Source organism: Xyrauchen texanus, chromosome 9, assembly GCF_025860055.1.
Source record: "Xyrauchen texanus isolate HMW12.3.18 chromosome 9, RBS_HiC_50CHRs, whole genome shotgun sequence".
In the NCBI taxonomy this organism is placed as follows: domain Eukaryota; kingdom Metazoa; phylum Chordata; class Actinopteri; order Cypriniformes; family Catostomidae; genus Xyrauchen; species Xyrauchen texanus.
The window spans coordinates 14,118,073-14,134,659 of NC_068284.1; the positions used below are offsets into that span (position 1 = coordinate 14,118,073).

A 16,587-nucleotide genomic window follows, 5' to 3' on the forward strand; every position below is an offset into this window, starting at 1 on the left:
CCCCGCCCCCATACCTTTCTTGATCGCGGCGGGCACCTTTTACTGCCCAGACTCGGTTCACGGACTCGTCCTCTCTCACTACCCTCGACGGTGGAGCTGCCAGGGGGTGCTCCCCAGACTTCCCAGTTTGGTAAGGCGATCACGGTGCACTTGTGCCTGCAGAACGCCGCCACCTGGCGGAGCCGTCCAAGTCTCCCGTCCAGGGCCCATGGGTTTACATTGTCACTCACGACTGAGCCTACAGTGCCACTGGACAGGCTCTCCTGCAAGTGCACCAAGCCATGGCGCTCAAAGAACTGCACAAGGGTAGTTCTGACCCGAGGTTTATGCAGGAGCTGTGCTCAGTGACTGGTCTTGCACTCCAAGCGATGATGGTCACGGCTTGGTCTCTCGGGCAAGCGATGTCCACCTTAGTGGTCCAGGAGTACCACCTTTGGCCCAACTTGGTCGAACCAGTTTGGCCTATTCGGTGGCACCGTAGAGGATTTCGCCCAGCAATCCTCAGAGGTTAAAAGCAGACGGGGACCATTCAACACATCCTGCCCCAGCACGACCCAATGTCTCGCACCCCTGTCTGTTTGTCGCCAAGGGTGTCCCCCTGCGGCAGCAACACTGGCTCCACCACAGCCCACCACAGTAGGCTAGCCCCGGCCTCAAGCCACCCGCAGAAAGCAGACACCACCCGTCTCATGTCCGGTCGCCAAGAACCCAAGAAAGGCTTCATAGCCTTCCCCGAGACGGGCAGTCCAGGAAGTAGGAGACCAGCTGCACAGGAGCTGGTAAGAGCACCACTCCTTCCCCCGGTGGAGGGCCGGAAGGAGGTTCTTTATTTTCCTTTTCCTACCTCACAGCATGCCCCAAGGGTACCCACCCTCTAAGGTACCCACATTCTAAGAAAAAAGCAGTCTTCTCATTTCCTGGGATCAAATCGTTATCACGACCACCGGGCACGGTTTCTCTTTCTGGCAGGCATGGCGCGGGCCTCCCACCCCCGTGTGCCCAGCTGTGGCAAAAATCAGTCCCTGATGTGATGGTCTCCACATTGTGTCGAGCGCAGACATCTCTGATTTGGAGAAAAGGCCAATGGAAATTGGAGTGTGGAATTAGCATGCCACTCCCCCAGACATACGGGTATAAAAGGAGTGACATTGCAAACACACATCAGGTATCGCACTGTGGAGCAGAGCCAAAGACCCGGCCATTTTAGCGGTTGGTTCAGTGTTGTGGCAGGAGTTTGACTGTTAGGATAAAATCAGTCTGTGCTTACTGAAATTTGAAACATTGCCCCAAGTGGCCAAAGCAGTAATTGTTGTTGGGCGTACAGTCATGTGTGTGCTTCATTTTCTGGGTATAAAAATCTGATTTTTTTTCAGCTCTACAGGCTGTAATACAGTGAAGAGGAATGCATTTTTTATATTGCGAAAGCAATTACAGGATACAAACTCGGGTCTGCCTCGCTGCTAATGTAACATGCTCCATGATGTGCCAAAAGAGAAGGTGAACATGCTGGAGCCGATACAAAATTGTCTGATAGGAGATGGCACTTGCCAGTGAGTCGGTGAGTGTGGCCGATCCTAGGGTACTGGAACTCTCAGAAACTACATGCCGACTTCCTCTGTGATCATGTTGGTGTAAAAGCTGTGTTTCCTGCATGTTGGCTTTAGTTGTGTTGCCTGTACAGCTGGAGTTGTACTGACTGCCCCCTACTGCCAAAGATTCTCAAGAACATGGTGGTACATCAATCTTGAATTGCCTCGATGGTAGGAACATTCCTTACAACAGAAGTTATGTACGGGTTTTGGGGAATGAATAATTGCAGTAGTTTTTTAACACGTTATTTTTTAAATATAATGAATCACACTAAATAACCATTTTTAAAACGACAGCCCTAATATAAACACACACTCACACACATACTGTATATACTGTATATATATATATATATATATATATATATATATATATATATATATATATATATATATATATATATATAGTATATAGTTGACCACTACAGTTTTTATTGGCTTATAAGGAGGAAGTACCCCGAACAATCCAAAATAGAACAGTGGTAAAGACAACTGGTCTTTCAATTACTAGACAAATCTCCAGCAACTAGCCAGTCAGTTATTGTTATTAGTGGAAATTAAGGATGCATTTGTAACCAACATATCCACTAGAACCAGCAAGTGTAGAGCCTGCTGTAATATCTACCTAGTGTTACAGTTCCAACCATGGTAAAACTATATTCAATTAGTACCAGCTTATGCAAGAAAGAAAAGAGCTATTTTAAAGGAATCGTTCACTCAGAAACATGTTGTCATCATTGACTCACCCTCATGTTGTTTCAAAACCATATTATTTAATTTCTTCAGTGGAACAAAAAAGGGGATGTTAGGCAGAATACCCAAGCTTCAGATTTCCATAAAATGAAAGTGGATGGTGTTTTATACTGCCAAACTCCAAAAAGGACAAAAAAACCATCATAAAACAGTTCATACAACTTGTGCACTATATTCTAAGTCTTCTGAGGCCATATGATAGATTTATGAGAAGAACAGACCAAAAGTCCTTATTCATTGATGTACATCCCTTCTACAGTAGCTCTCAAATCTCATTTGTGCTTGTGTTCAGTAAAAAAAAGTAAAATAAAAAAAAAAGCCGTCTTTGGTGTAACTGATGGCAAACACCGGTCACAGAAGGACTCGTTAAAAAAAATGGACCAAAACTGAGATTTGAGAGATAATGTGGAAGGGATGATTATCGATGAATAGCGACTTTAATTTGGTCTGTTCAGTCTCACACAAAGCTATTATTTAGCTTGAGAAGACTTGGAATATAGTGCATGACTAATATGGACTACATTTATGGTCCTTTTTTGGATACTTGTCAGTATAAAATCATCATTCACTTTTGTTATAAGGAAAACAGAAGCTCTGACACAGAAAAAAATAATAATTGGTTGGAACAACATGGGTGTGAGTGAATGATCTCAAAACTTTACTTTTTGGCTAAACCTTTTCCTTTAATAGAATTTGAAGTGTACAAAAGCATTGCAGCAGACACGTTTGTGGATGTTGTTTGGATGTAACCCTTCCAGCATCATCTCTGTTGTTTGTTAGATTCATCTTCATCCTCCAACTTAATCTATAAGCCACAGTGGCTCTTTTCTACTCCATATTGAGTGCTCATTGCCTGCTCAGCAGGTAAGACACAGACTGAATGTTTACTCTCCATTACTTATTGTCCCCCTTACATGATATAAGCGATAGAAAGAGAATGGAAAAAAAACAAGAAAGAGGAGACACTGTCAGAGTAGAGGTGAGCAGAAGATGACCCCCATCGAAATGATTGCCTTGCCCTGAATATAAAAGGTGCTCCCGGTTCGTGTAGTTAGCAAGCACAGATTAGGTCATCTGCAGACACCCGTGATTCCTTAAAACAAGCCCTTGGGGAGGAATTAGCATCTATCCACAGGCTTAATAAGCAGTGATGGGCTGCAATGATAAAATGCTCCTCTCAAGGAGAGCGATGGCAGGGGTATGGAGAGAAGGAGCAATCATAGTGAACTGAAAGGAGGGGTTAGAATTGCAAGAACAAGTGTTTTGAAAGGGGAGGGGGTTCTAGGAAAAAACTGGGAAGAGTCCTAACAGCAAAAGGAAATGAGTCTAGCTTGAATCATGGGTTCACCTGAAAAGCACTTTTTTGAAGTACATGGTACAACGAAATTTAAAAAATAATATATAGCTCTAACTGACCGATGCACCAAGGATGGATGGATGAGGGATAGATGGATACAGTAGATTTTGTCATAGGACCACAAATAGGTTTCTGTTAGTCAAACATCCCATCTCGATTTGCTTTTTAGAAATCCATTCTGCATCATTTACTAATAAACAAGAGGCCAATTATGAGATTGTTGTGTTTCTGTATGTTAAAACAGAAGAGAATAAAACAGCTGTACACTGCAAAGAATAATTTTCTCATGCCATTTTTTGCCTTGTTTTACAGTCAAAATATCAAAACACCCTTATTAAAACACAATACATTTACTAGGGAAACAAAATCGTGTAATATAATAAGTTTTTTTTTCAGAGATTACAGCATATATTACATTTTTCTTGCCCCACTGCCAATTTTTTTTTCTGGTTTTTAAGCATAATATTAAATTTTGTTTGTTGTTTTATATTTGTTAAATATTATGATAATTGCACATCCTATGCAATATTATGATAATTGCACATCCTATGCAATATTATGATAATTGGACATCCTATGTAATATTATGATAATTGGACATCCTATGCAATATTATGATAATTGCACATCCTATGCAATATTATGATAATTGGACATCCTATGTAATATTATGATAATTGCACATCCTATGCAATATTATGATAATTGCACATCCTATGTAATTGTCACGATTCCCCGTTGTCTGCTCTGTGTTTATCCCCTGCCCTCATCACTGCCAGTGTCATTGTTCTCACCTGTGTGTAATTTAGTCATCATCCCTCTGTATTTAAACCCTGTTGTTTGTTCATTCGTTGTCGGTCGTCAAATCCAAATGGTAATGTTATTGTTGTCCTGATTGTATTCCTGCCCGTGTTCTCCGTGGATGTTCCTCGTGTTTATGTTTCGTTTTCCCCTCGTGGATGTTTTGTTTGTTCCAGTGTTGTTTAGTTATTCTGAGTTATCCTGTTCACCGTTTGTTTCGGTCATTAAAGAACTGCATTTGGATCCTCACTCCCCGTCTACCTTCGTCTGTATCGTAACAGAACGGCCGACCCGATAATGGATCCAGCGGTTCTACAAGCCAACTGGAGTCTGCTCAGCTTAATGCAAGGAAACCGTCCGGTGGAGCACCACATCCGTGATTTCCTCGAGCTGGCGAGTGTCACGGACTTCCCAGACTCCTTCCTGGTGGGTTTTTTCCAGGCCAACCTGAACGGTGCGCTCAAGGAGCGGTTGCCACCGTCGACGCGCGGCTGGACGCTCCGCGATTTTATTGAGGAGACTCTGCTGGCCTGCGCCTCGCCGTTCACTGTGGGAGGAGAGGCAGGGTAACCTCCCATTCGTCCATGGCTCGTCCCTTCACACCAGCCTTGGTCAAAGAGCCAGTGCTGCCAGCTTCGTCCGCCCGAAGGAGGAGAAGAAGAAGGGCTTCCGCTCCCCAGTTCACGCCTGCCACGGTCAGCGAGCCAGCGCCAACGCCTGCCACGGTCAGCGAGCCAGCGCCAACGCCTGTCACGGTCAGCGAGCCAGCGGCAACGCCTGCCACGGTCAGCGAGCCAGCGCATACGCCTGCAGCCCCCACCGTCAGCGAGCCCGCGCCTGCAGCCCCAACCGTCAGCGAGCCAGCGCCTGCAGCCTCGACCGTCCCTGAGCCAGCGCCTGTAGCCTCGACTGTCCCTGAGCCAGCGCCTGTAGCCTCGACTGTCCCTGAGCCAGCGCCTGTAGCCTCGACCGCCCCTGAGCCAGCGCCTGTAGCCTCGACTGCCCCTGAGCCAGCGCCTGTAGCCTCGACCGCCCCTGAGCCAGCACCTGTGGCCATGACCGTCCAAGAGCCAGCGCCAGTAGCCATGACCGTCCAAGAGCCAGCGCCCCCGAGTCTTCCAGGGCTGCTCCTCCCGAGCCTTCCAGGGCTCCGCCTCTCAAGTCTCCCGAGCCTTCCAGGGCTCCTCCTCCCGAGCCTTCCAGGGCTCCTCCTCCCGAGTCTTCCAGGGCTCCGCCTCTTGAGCCTTCCAGGGCTCCGCCTCCCGAGCCACTCAGGGCTCCGCCTCTCGAGCCACTCAGGGCTCCACCCCTCAAGCCCCTCAGGGCTCCGCCCCTCGAGCCTCCTACGGCTCCACAGCCTGAGCCTCCCTCTGCTCTGCCTCCTGAGCCTCCTACGGCTCCGCCCCCTGAGCCTCCAGAGCTTTCCATGGTTCTGCCTCCCTCAGCTCCTCCTCCTGAGTCACCTGCGGCCCTGCCTGCGCCTCCTTCGGCACCGCCACCCAAGTCTTCAACTGCTCTGCCACCCAAGTCTTCAACTGCTCCGCCTCCAGAGCCTCCTACAGTGCCACCTCCCTCGGCTCTGCCTCCCGAACATGTCCTGTGGCCGACTCCCAGGCCCCCAGATCCTGTCCCTGTCCGGTGGCCGCCTCCCAGGCCTCCTGAACCTGTTCTTGCCTGCCTGCCCCCCCATTCCTTGGATGATTTTGTTTTATTTTTTGTTCTATTTCAGGAGCGTCTGGAATCCGCTCCTCAGAGGGGGGGTTATGTCACGATTCCCCGTTGTCTGCTCTGTGTTTATCCCCTGCCCTCATCACTGCCAGTGTCATTGTTCTCACCTGTGTTTAATTTAGTCATCATCCCTCTGTATTTAAACCCTGTTGTTTGTTCATTCGTTGTCGGTCGTCAAATCCAAATGGTAATGTTATGGTTGTCATGATTGTATTCCTGCCCGTGTTCTCCGTGGATGTTCCTCGTGTTTATGTTTCGTTTTCCCCTCGTGGATGTTTTGTTTGTTCCAGTGTTGTTTAGTTATTCTGAGTTATCCTGTTCACCGTTTGTTTCACTCGTTCTGAGTTATACTGTTCACCGTTTGTTTCTGTCATTTAAAGAACTGCATTTGGATCCTCACTCCTCGTCTACCTTCGTCTGAATCGTAACAGTAATATTATGATAACTGCACATCCTATGCAATATTATGATAATTGCACATCCTATGTAATATTATGATAATTGCACATCCTATGTAATATTATGATAATTGCACATCCTATGTAATATTATGATAATTGGACATCCTATGTAATATTATGATAATTGCACATCCTATGTAATATTATGATAATTGGACATCTTATGTAATATTATGATAATTGCACATCCTATGCAATATTATGATAATTGCACATCCTATGCAATATTATGATAATTGCACATCCTATGCAATATTATGGTAATTGGACATCCTATGCAATATTATGATAATTGCACATCCTCAAATATATTCACTTTGTTTTAACAAAGTCAAAAACAATAATATGGGTTCTCTTGTCATAAGCAAAATGTTTCTGTTTTAAGTATGTTTACATATTTTACAGGGAAACAAGACAAAAATGTTGCTGTGTAAATCCAGATTCACACCACGATTTTCCAGTCTGAGAGAACTTTCAGGTATTGTAAAATATTTCTCTTGTCTTAGGGCAAAATTGACCTTGCTTTAAGGATGTTCAGATATCTTACTGGGAAAAACAGACAAATACTGATTTGGAAAAATATTTTTTGCAATGTAAACCTGGGTTCACATTACAATTTTAGCTACGATTTTGCTGTCTGACAAATTTGGGGGATCGTAAAAGATTTCTCTTGTTGTAGGGCACAATTTTCCTTGTTTTAAAGATGTATAGATATTTTACTAGAAAACAAGACAATAAAAATTAAGAAAATTATTTTTTGCAGTATACAGCTATGTCAGACATTTTGCATCACAGTATGACTGCTCCTATGATGGCCAGATGACATAACACATAGTCAAAGCTGTCAATCAGGATGAGTGGGACATAAGTCTTGGCTACCATGTGTTTCGCACAGTCTTGGCTTTTAGCCAAGATCACATTGGGATCATAATGGGTATCATAACAGTCTGAGAAGCAACAGTCATAAATGACAATATGAATTGTACCGTGTGCACCCATCTTAATGTTAAATTACGTAAATGTGTTACTTTTGTAAAATAATATGTTGTTAGATGTAATTAATACATAATTTACCATGGTAACTTTGTTTGCTTTTCTTTGAGCTGATCAAAAATTACAGATCAAAACTTTATCAAAAACATCTCAGAGTAGAATGAACAATTGTTTTATTTTTACACAAATACTCAACATCAGAGAGAGTACTCCAGCTGTGATGGTTCATATGATAAGAACCCTAATGCTGGTGGGTTTTCTGTTTGGCATTATGTATGCATACTGTGTTTGTGTGTATTTGTGTTGGTTGAAATCAGTAGAAGTGTCGATAATAGAAACATACAGCAATGAAGACACATGCCGTCACCCAAAAAGACTCACTCAGTATTCATTAGAGACATCCTATCACCTCCATATACAAAACACAACACACACGTAGGCTGTTCCAGTCATTAACTCCTCAGCTCTTTATCAGATAATGATAATGATGCTGAGTTTCTGCTGAGCTACTGAGACTATAACCTTGTGTTGATAAAGCTCTGAAATATGCCTGCTTTCTCCAAGGGCTCCTGAATGGATAGACCTTTCTTCACCATCAACATGAATGTAGGTAAGTAATGAAATGAGTGAACTATCCATTTAAATTCAAATTACAAAAAGACGTCTGCATCATTTTTGCTACCTCAATTCAAATTCATTTCAAATGTAGGAACTGAATTGGAATTTAAAGGACATTCTATCTTCAGTTCTGAACGATTCACCCTGGACATTACAGCTGTTTACGATTATTACAGAACATCTATGCAATCATATCCATTGCAGAACCGTGCCATAAACGATCAATTCATTCTGAGTATTATGCGCATTCAGTACAATTAACCTCAGACTCAATTAAATGTAAACCCGATTAATGCGATATGATTAGTCTGATAATATGGTCTATTGTCCCTCTATAATTATCATCCACGATTCACTACTCATCTTGAACCCTTCTCTATAAACCACTGACCTCCTTAATAGCTGCTTCATACCTTTAATGGCTGACAGATTTTAGAACGAGTAATTTAACCACTGTGATCAAGAAGATGCTGTCACAAACGTTATCCATTCATCACCCAGATGGCACATTGCTGCTTATCCCTCAGCAACAAGACTGATCCTGAATTACTGTGGACTCCCAGCGGCGATCTCCATATGCATAAAAATGGAAGACAATGCTCGATATGTACAATGGCGCTTATAAAGTATCACACAATGGGCTGTCAAGTGTGTTTGGGGCCAAACTATTGTGCAACATTTCATTCTGTTACATATGAGAGCTGCCAACAGCAACCATCATACTCTCAAAGCTGTGCCATTAGTGACTGTTGAATTGGAGGTGAATACCTTTGGGAATACCAGAGTGTCAGCTGGTTCTCGGATCACTACGTATTGAGTCTAGAGGGGAAATTAAAGGATGACATTAAAATAAGAAATCATTTTTCTTTGCAGGTACTGTGGTTTGATTAAACCTGTTCATCCGGAAACATGTCACATCTAAATAGCTGTATAATGCTTCAGGCTTCTTCAAGCTGTATGGGCCACTGAAAAACAAATTCATTAATATACTGTACTCCAAGGCATCTGCTGTTGTCCCCCCTATTTATTACTCAACATGAATATAGCAAAAGGAAAATCAATTCATGTGTTATATTTGTACACCTTGCTGTAGACCACAGTAAGAAAGTGTCATTGTGTGAGTGTTTATGGTTTTTGAAACACCTCTTGAGACTCAACTGGCAGATATCATCCCCTCAAGCTGACGAATTACAGAGAATAAGAGGTTAAACATGAAAAGCATGAAATTGGCATTCTGCACAGACAAGTAGGCCTACCTTCAACATCCTCTTATTTCCTGTTTGCGTGGAAATACCCAGAACACCCTTTGCACAGTATTATGTTAATGAATGAATGCCCTGCTGGGGGAAAAATAGTTTAAACCTGCCTAAGATGGTTTGCTGGTCTTAGCTGGTATTCCAGCCTTGTCTGATTTGCTGGTTAGATTGTTTTATTTTTGGCACCAGTCAGGCTGACCGCCCACCTAAATCAGCTGAACACCAGCTGGAGACCAAACGAACCATCCTAGGCTTGATTAAGCTGTATTTAGTTTTTCAGCAAGGTGCTGATCAAACACATATTTGTGCATGTTTATAATTGGCCCAAGTCTAAAGAGCTCAAATTAAATTTTTTGTAAGGATGTTCACATGATATTTTAAATGTAGCTCATATCAGACACTGTCGTCTGAACAGCTGATGGTCCTAAAATGACCTGCACACGTGTAACACTGTCCGAGCATGAAAATAACAAACCGTGACATGTTCATCATTATAAAATGTTTAATGAATTAAATTAGAATTTAAATTGTAATTAGCTGTTATTGTTATTTCTAATGCAGATAAGACACTTAATGCCAATCGAGTATTATATCATCAGCAAGTGCTCGAGAAAGGCCGACTTGATGGATAAAGTACTTTTAAATAAAGTCATCTTCAGTCGTGTGGTGGAATTTAATTATAATTAAAGCTCATGAATGTTATGTTAGGTCTACTTACGAGCAAAACACACAGCAGGGAAAATTACATTTCATATATGTAAGGTGTTACCTGTAATTATTGGCTTGCAACGAAATACTGGATCCAACTGTTGAATCCTATCATTTTATTGTCTTTCCTTAAAAAGGAACTGAATTTGTTAACTAGAAAATATATGGAAGTTTTAAACCTTAATATGTCTATATACAAGGTAAATCAAGCATGCAAATTATGAATTTTGAGCTAAATCTGACCTGGCTGTTCACACTGATGTCACATTGGAAAAAAATCAGATGTGTAATCTGATTTATTTCCATATATTAAATTAGGCCAGACTGGATTTTAAATGCAGAAAACACGCATATATCACCCATACGTCTATTTAATATGTGTGTTTACATCTGGAAGTCATATGTTTTAGATTGTTTGCTCATCCGCAATACGTCTACAAGATGTTTCCTCTCTGATGTAAATAAGCATTTAGCAGATGTCTTTGAGACGTTTATGATTAAGCATGTGTATAAATCTGCTCTTAAAGACGTCTATCAGATGTTAACTCAAATTCGATGCTTTCAAAATCCAAAGATCTACAACAGACATCTCAGAGATGAATGCATGCTACATGTATCTGAAATGTCAGATTCAACGCGCCTTTTGGCTGTTTACACAGTTCACACCACAGCTGAATGTAGCCCAAAACACATTTTTTTTACTCACATTTGACACAGATCTGTGATTTAGATGACAGTGTGAGCCACAAATGCATTTTCAAATCCATTTGTGGAAATACATCAGGTATCTGTCTGAATATTTCAAATGTGCCTACAGTGTGAACAGCCAAAATGGATTTTCAATTTAACACAACATTCGTAATTTGCGTGCTTGATTTGCCCCATATTAGAGGCCTGCTATGGTTTAAAACATTGAATTGAGAGTCATATCTTAACAGATTCATTTCCTTTTAAGGGAAAGTAAATAAAATTATAGGCTTTAAGACTAGGGTTTAGCGACTCGAATGTAATATAACATACTTGAGCTTTGATGGCATGGGCATCACTTTGTATTAAAAAGTTGTGTGGACAGTTTCATCATTAACTGGCTAAACTAATGAATGGGTGAATAATGTAAAATAATCTTAAATTACTCTAAAATGACTGTTTTGATCAATAGTCATGATGACCAATTCAAGCGCTACAATAAATACTTCATATAATTAATTTGATATCTTCATCTGTATATCTAATACTGTCAGTATTGTGATTTTGTTAGTCAGTGGATAAATACATCAGGTAATCTTAGCAAGGATGATGGCTTGGTCTCAGTTTTTGCCTTTAGTTTAAGGAGTTCTAATCCACCCTACTATAACTTTATATTTGATTAAACGAAGATTATATCTGTACATCAGTGAATGTATAACATGAGCAGGGACACATCTGTTTGCATTTGGTTTTGCGATTTATCTGGAAAGGACGCGAGCAGCAAAACAGAGGAATAAAAAAGGGATGTTGTCTAAATGTTACTGAACAGCACTGATAACAGCTGCAACGAGCACTTATTATAACATAAAAAATTTCAAATTCCAGTGCTGAATTGTTACTTATTATTACACACACACACACGTGAACAAAATGGAAACTTCTGCTCAAGAACTGGAGATGTTTCTCCTGCATTAGAAACATATTAGCCATCAGGAAGTAATTTTTGCCCTTTTTTTTTTTTCGGCCAGGCAAAAATCACAAATCTTGTGTCATAGCACGCCTCTTTTCAATAATGTGCACAATTTAAGCTGTCGATGCTGGAGTTACAAACTGAAGATTATACTTAAAGCTCAAGCAACAGCATTTGTTGCATAATATTGTTTACCACAAAAATGTATTTCGACTTGTTTCTCCTTTTCATTAAAAAAAAAAAAAAGCTAATATTTGGGTTACAGTGAGGCACTTACACTGGAAGTGAATGGGGGCCAATTTATTTGTTAAAATACTCACTGTTTCAAAAGTTTAGCCAGAAGACAGATAGACATTATGTGTGTAGACATAAAATCGCTCACAAACCTTTTCTGTGTAAAGTTGTAGTCCATTTTACAACTTTGTTGCCATGATGATGTAGTCAACAAAATCAAAAGTCCTAAAACGATAAAAAAAATTAAAGAAGGGAGGAGTCTAAATAAATGTTTGTGGTAATCAATATTATGCCACAAATGCTGTTGCTTGATCTTAACTTGTATTGAACCTGGAACATTCCTGTAAGGTAAGGGGTTTTCCTTACGAAAATCGACAAACTTCACACAAATTCACCACTGATCATTTTCACATACAAATGATATTTGATGCAAACTTGCTGCAAATTGTCCAATGTTCCAAAGTTTTGCTGGAGGTTCACCATTAACAGTGAAGCCTTTAAACTTCTGGCAAACATTTGCAGGGAATCAAAATGTAATTTGCCTGTGAAAAAAACGAGTGGCCAATTTGCTGCAAGTTAAAACTTTTTGTAAGGTTGTTCAAATCCTTTACCCAAAGTCAACGAAATAAAAATGGCCATAGGCTCATCTAAAAGTAATGGTCTCACAATGCTGAGAACAGAATTTAAGCACCAAATGGAAATTAGGTATCAGGTATGTAGTAGCAGTAACTAACTGCAATGGAAGATACGCAATGTACTTCAGGAGCTCATTTTTGGCTTGATGCAGTACAGACAAATCTGTTTATATTGGCACATTAGAAATAGAATAGGTGGGAATTGACTCTCTTAACCCTCTCCACTGGTGGGACACAAAATTTGGTCGCAGGTCTGTTCTGATCAAGTTGCGGACTGCAGGGAAAAACAATGTGAAATGCAAATAATAAAATGCAACTATTTAATAATTGTACATAGTTAGGATAGAAAATAAATAGGCTTATTAACTTCTAACAGGGAGGAGAAAACGATTCCTTTACAGGTTCAAATGCAACAAGGGTTTCTGTCAACTATAATGTACTGTGTGTGTTGAATTATTGGCTTAAGATATATTAAATAATACAAATAAATGTCAGCATTTTATTTTATGGCCTTTTTTAAAAAAAAATTATTTACTTTTGAGTTATTAACCGTTTTGGAACTTTGTTGATTTGCCACTTGATGTACAATGTAATATTTGGCTCCTGAAGCAAAATCAGTTGAGAATCACTGCTGAGTACTTGAGCCTGCAGCCATGTATCAGCACATCTTCAAAGCTCCCCTATTGGTTAGGTCCACAGGTTATGTGTTTTCAGAGCGAATGGATTGGAGGTTTTCAGCCCAGAGCTAAGAGTGTGCAAATCCACCCTCACTTGAGACATCAGCCTGGGTTGGTGAGCACAGCGAAGACCACTGGGATCTCTCTCTCGGCTGTCTCTATCTCATCCTCTATTCCTCTCCACAGTCGACAGAAGAACTGACACTCATCTCGCCCCACACTGGGAGGATTCAAAGGAGCAGTCATCCAGCAAATGAAATGCAGAGAGAGCAGAGGAGAGAGCAGGGACCTATTATATCACCATACACCTTTCGGAAGCCATTAATTGCACAGGCTGGAGAAAATAAAAAAAAATTCCCAATTGCTTTGTGACCAAAAAACTAAATGATACTTGTAAAAATAAAATAAAATATTTGACTGCACAATTTCAACAATACTTGACCATGGCTCAACAACATGTTAAAATAGCATAGTTTCCATCTTATGCGTGATGTCAAAGGCTTGCTTGTATAATACACAGACACAGCCTAAAGGTTAATGAGTAGGAAATGCTAATAGTGCACTCTAAAGATCCTTTGAAGTCCACATGAATGCTAGTGACGTATCTCTAGCTCACCTCTTATTATTAGATCTATTTCAGTCCTCTCAATTACTAGACACTCAAAGGGAATATGGGGCCAAGCCTCCACATATTATGAAGTTAATGTATGATACGAATCATGAAAAAAGGCTTTCATGTTTTAAAGTTGATACTTAAAGGTAATGTGTCTTTTTTATTTTTTATGATGATGATGATGATAAAATGCTTTCTCGTATCCCGGTTTAATGTGCATAGTCGAGCCAATCATATTGTTTGAACGGTCCAACAAACAGTAGCAACATTGATCGACAAAAACTGCCATCCCTACACTGAACTTTAAACCTATACTTCACAGAGAGTATATCATGGGAGGAGTTTGTGTGTCTTGACACGTGTTGTGGTGGGTGTGGCGTTTATTACGCTGTGACATGGCTCAGCAATGCTTATTACCAGCTGCTGCCTGATTACCGTGACACCTGCATGCTATTTACTTTCCCCTTTATAAGTAGCCCTTTGTGTTAGTTGTGTTTGTCGGATCGTTCTCATGTGCTGTGCTTTTTGTTCTCTCTCATGCTCACATTTATTTTTTAGTTTTTTGTTGGATTTATCTTTTCCTGTTTTCCTGTACTCCAGTCTAATATATCTCTCAGTTCTCTCAGCATTTGGTCTTCTCTGCATTCATCATCCCACCTCACTGCAGTCATTGCCTGCCAAGCTGCGTCATCATCATCTTCACCATTGGACTTCTCTTGCTGTGTTTACCACTCAAATATTAATTAAATATCATTTGAACTGTTACCTGCATCTGGGTCCTCTATTTATCTTGACATAACAATCCGACCATTATCATGGACCCAGCAGGACTCGCTGAAATCCAGCAATTCCTCGTCAGGATTCCCCTCTCGCTCAGTAAGAGGAGGTCGTGAACTCCACCGGGCAAGCAATCGAAGCTTTGGCAGTGCAATTCACAAAGCTCTCCTCCCTCATCCAGCAACAGTCCTCTCAAGTTGAGTCCCGTGCGCCCACACCACCACTGCCGCCCCCGCCGGAGTCAGCACCACCCATTGCTTCATGATCTGAACCTCGGATCAACCCTGCAGCATCTTATTATGGTGAGCATAACCTTTGCAGAGCTTTTTTATCTCAGTGCTCTCTGGTTTATTCCTTGCAGCCATCTGTATTTCCCACAGAGCAATCCAAGGTGGCTTATGTTATTTCGCTGCTAACTGGTCAGGCATGTCTGTGGGAGATGGCAGTGTGGGAACAGAAACATCCATGTTGCACCTCATTCCAGTCCTTCGCTGATGAACTCCAGAAGGTCTTCGACCGTGCAGTGCATGGCAGAGAGGCAGCACATGTTTAGCTGAACTTCACCAAGGAACGGTCTCAGTATCAGAGAATTCCACCGGGTTTCGGATGTTTGCTGCTAGTTGCAACTGGAACAAGGAGGCACAGTCGGACTTATTCCTGCATGTGTTGGCTGACCGCTTCAAGGACAAGAGCTATGCCCTGGACCTACCCAAGACTTTAGATGGACTGCTTGATCTTGCTATTCGAGTGGACGCATGTCTTCAGCATCGCTCATGTCTAGGATCCACAGCAACTCATGAGCATCTGCCGTAGGCTTTGTCACCTCCCAGCGGAGATTTGAGTCAGGTTGCAGTCAGCCAGTCATCAGAGGGAGAACCCATGCAGGTGGGCAGAGCTCAGTTGTCCCGGGAGGAGAAGAACCACCGACGCACACAAGGTCTGTGTCTCTACTGTGGATCTCCAGGTCATCAAGCATGTTCCTGTCCTGTAAAAAAGAGAGAGCCCACCAGTAGTTCAGAGATTAATGGTGGGTAGTTAATTCCAACAGAAATCCTCATCTTCCACTCTCCTCCAGATACTACTGCAGTGGGGTTCTCTGCATCACTCCTGTCAAGCCCTAGTCGACCTAGTCTGGTGCTGAAGCTAACCTCAATGACACTTCTCTGGTCAAGGCTCTCAAGATTCCACATCTACTCTCAATGTCAAGATTCCGGTCAATACTCTATTCAACACTCAACTTACGGAAATAACTCACTGCACCACCGCCTTAAACCTCATTGTCTCTGGTAATCATTCTGAACTCACCTCATTTTAAGCCACTGACTCTCCACTCACCCCAGTCGTCCTAGGACATTCATGGTTATCCACACACAATCCTCACATTTGCTGGTCTGGCAACACGATTTTGGCTTAAAGTACTTTCTGTCATGCTTCTTGTCTTTTGTCTACACCTTCCCTTGTTTCTTGTTCTGTGTTGCAGGATGAACCGGAGGATGCTTCCAGAGTTCCCATGGAGAACCACGACCTGAGAGGGGTGTTCAGTAAGTCTTGGGCTGCATCTCTTCCTCCTCATCGTCCCTATGATTGTGCTATTGAGCTTAAATCAGGTATGTTTCCCCCCAAGCAAGGTTTATACTCGCTCTCAGCTCCTGAAAGGGAGGCCATGGAGAAAATAATTTCTGATTCTCTGGAAGCCAAGATCATTCGACTCTCTTCTTCTCCAGCAGGTG

General features: G+C 41.8%; 1 protein-coding gene across 3 annotated transcripts in view; it reads right to left on the bottom strand.

The window, feature by feature from the left end:
* The window catches only part of LOC127649316 (alpha-N-acetylgalactosaminide alpha-2,6-sialyltransferase 5-like), a 46,254-nt gene that overhangs the window by 19,814 nt on the left and 9,853 nt on the right, over window positions 1-16,587 (bottom strand). The window contains exon 1 of one of the 3 annotated variants that reach the window (XM_052134370.1): window positions 14,847-14,915. The exons of 1 other annotated variant lie outside the window; for it this stretch is intronic. In XM_052134370.1, the coding sequence (XP_051990330.1) occupies window positions 14,847-14,852 (6 nt within the window). In that variant the 5' untranslated portion in view covers window positions 14,853-14,915. Of the gene's footprint in view, window positions 1-13,325; window positions 13,408-14,846; window positions 14,916-16,587 lie in introns of those variants that run through there. One more of the 3 variants, XM_052134371.1, reaches the window with a different exon arrangement.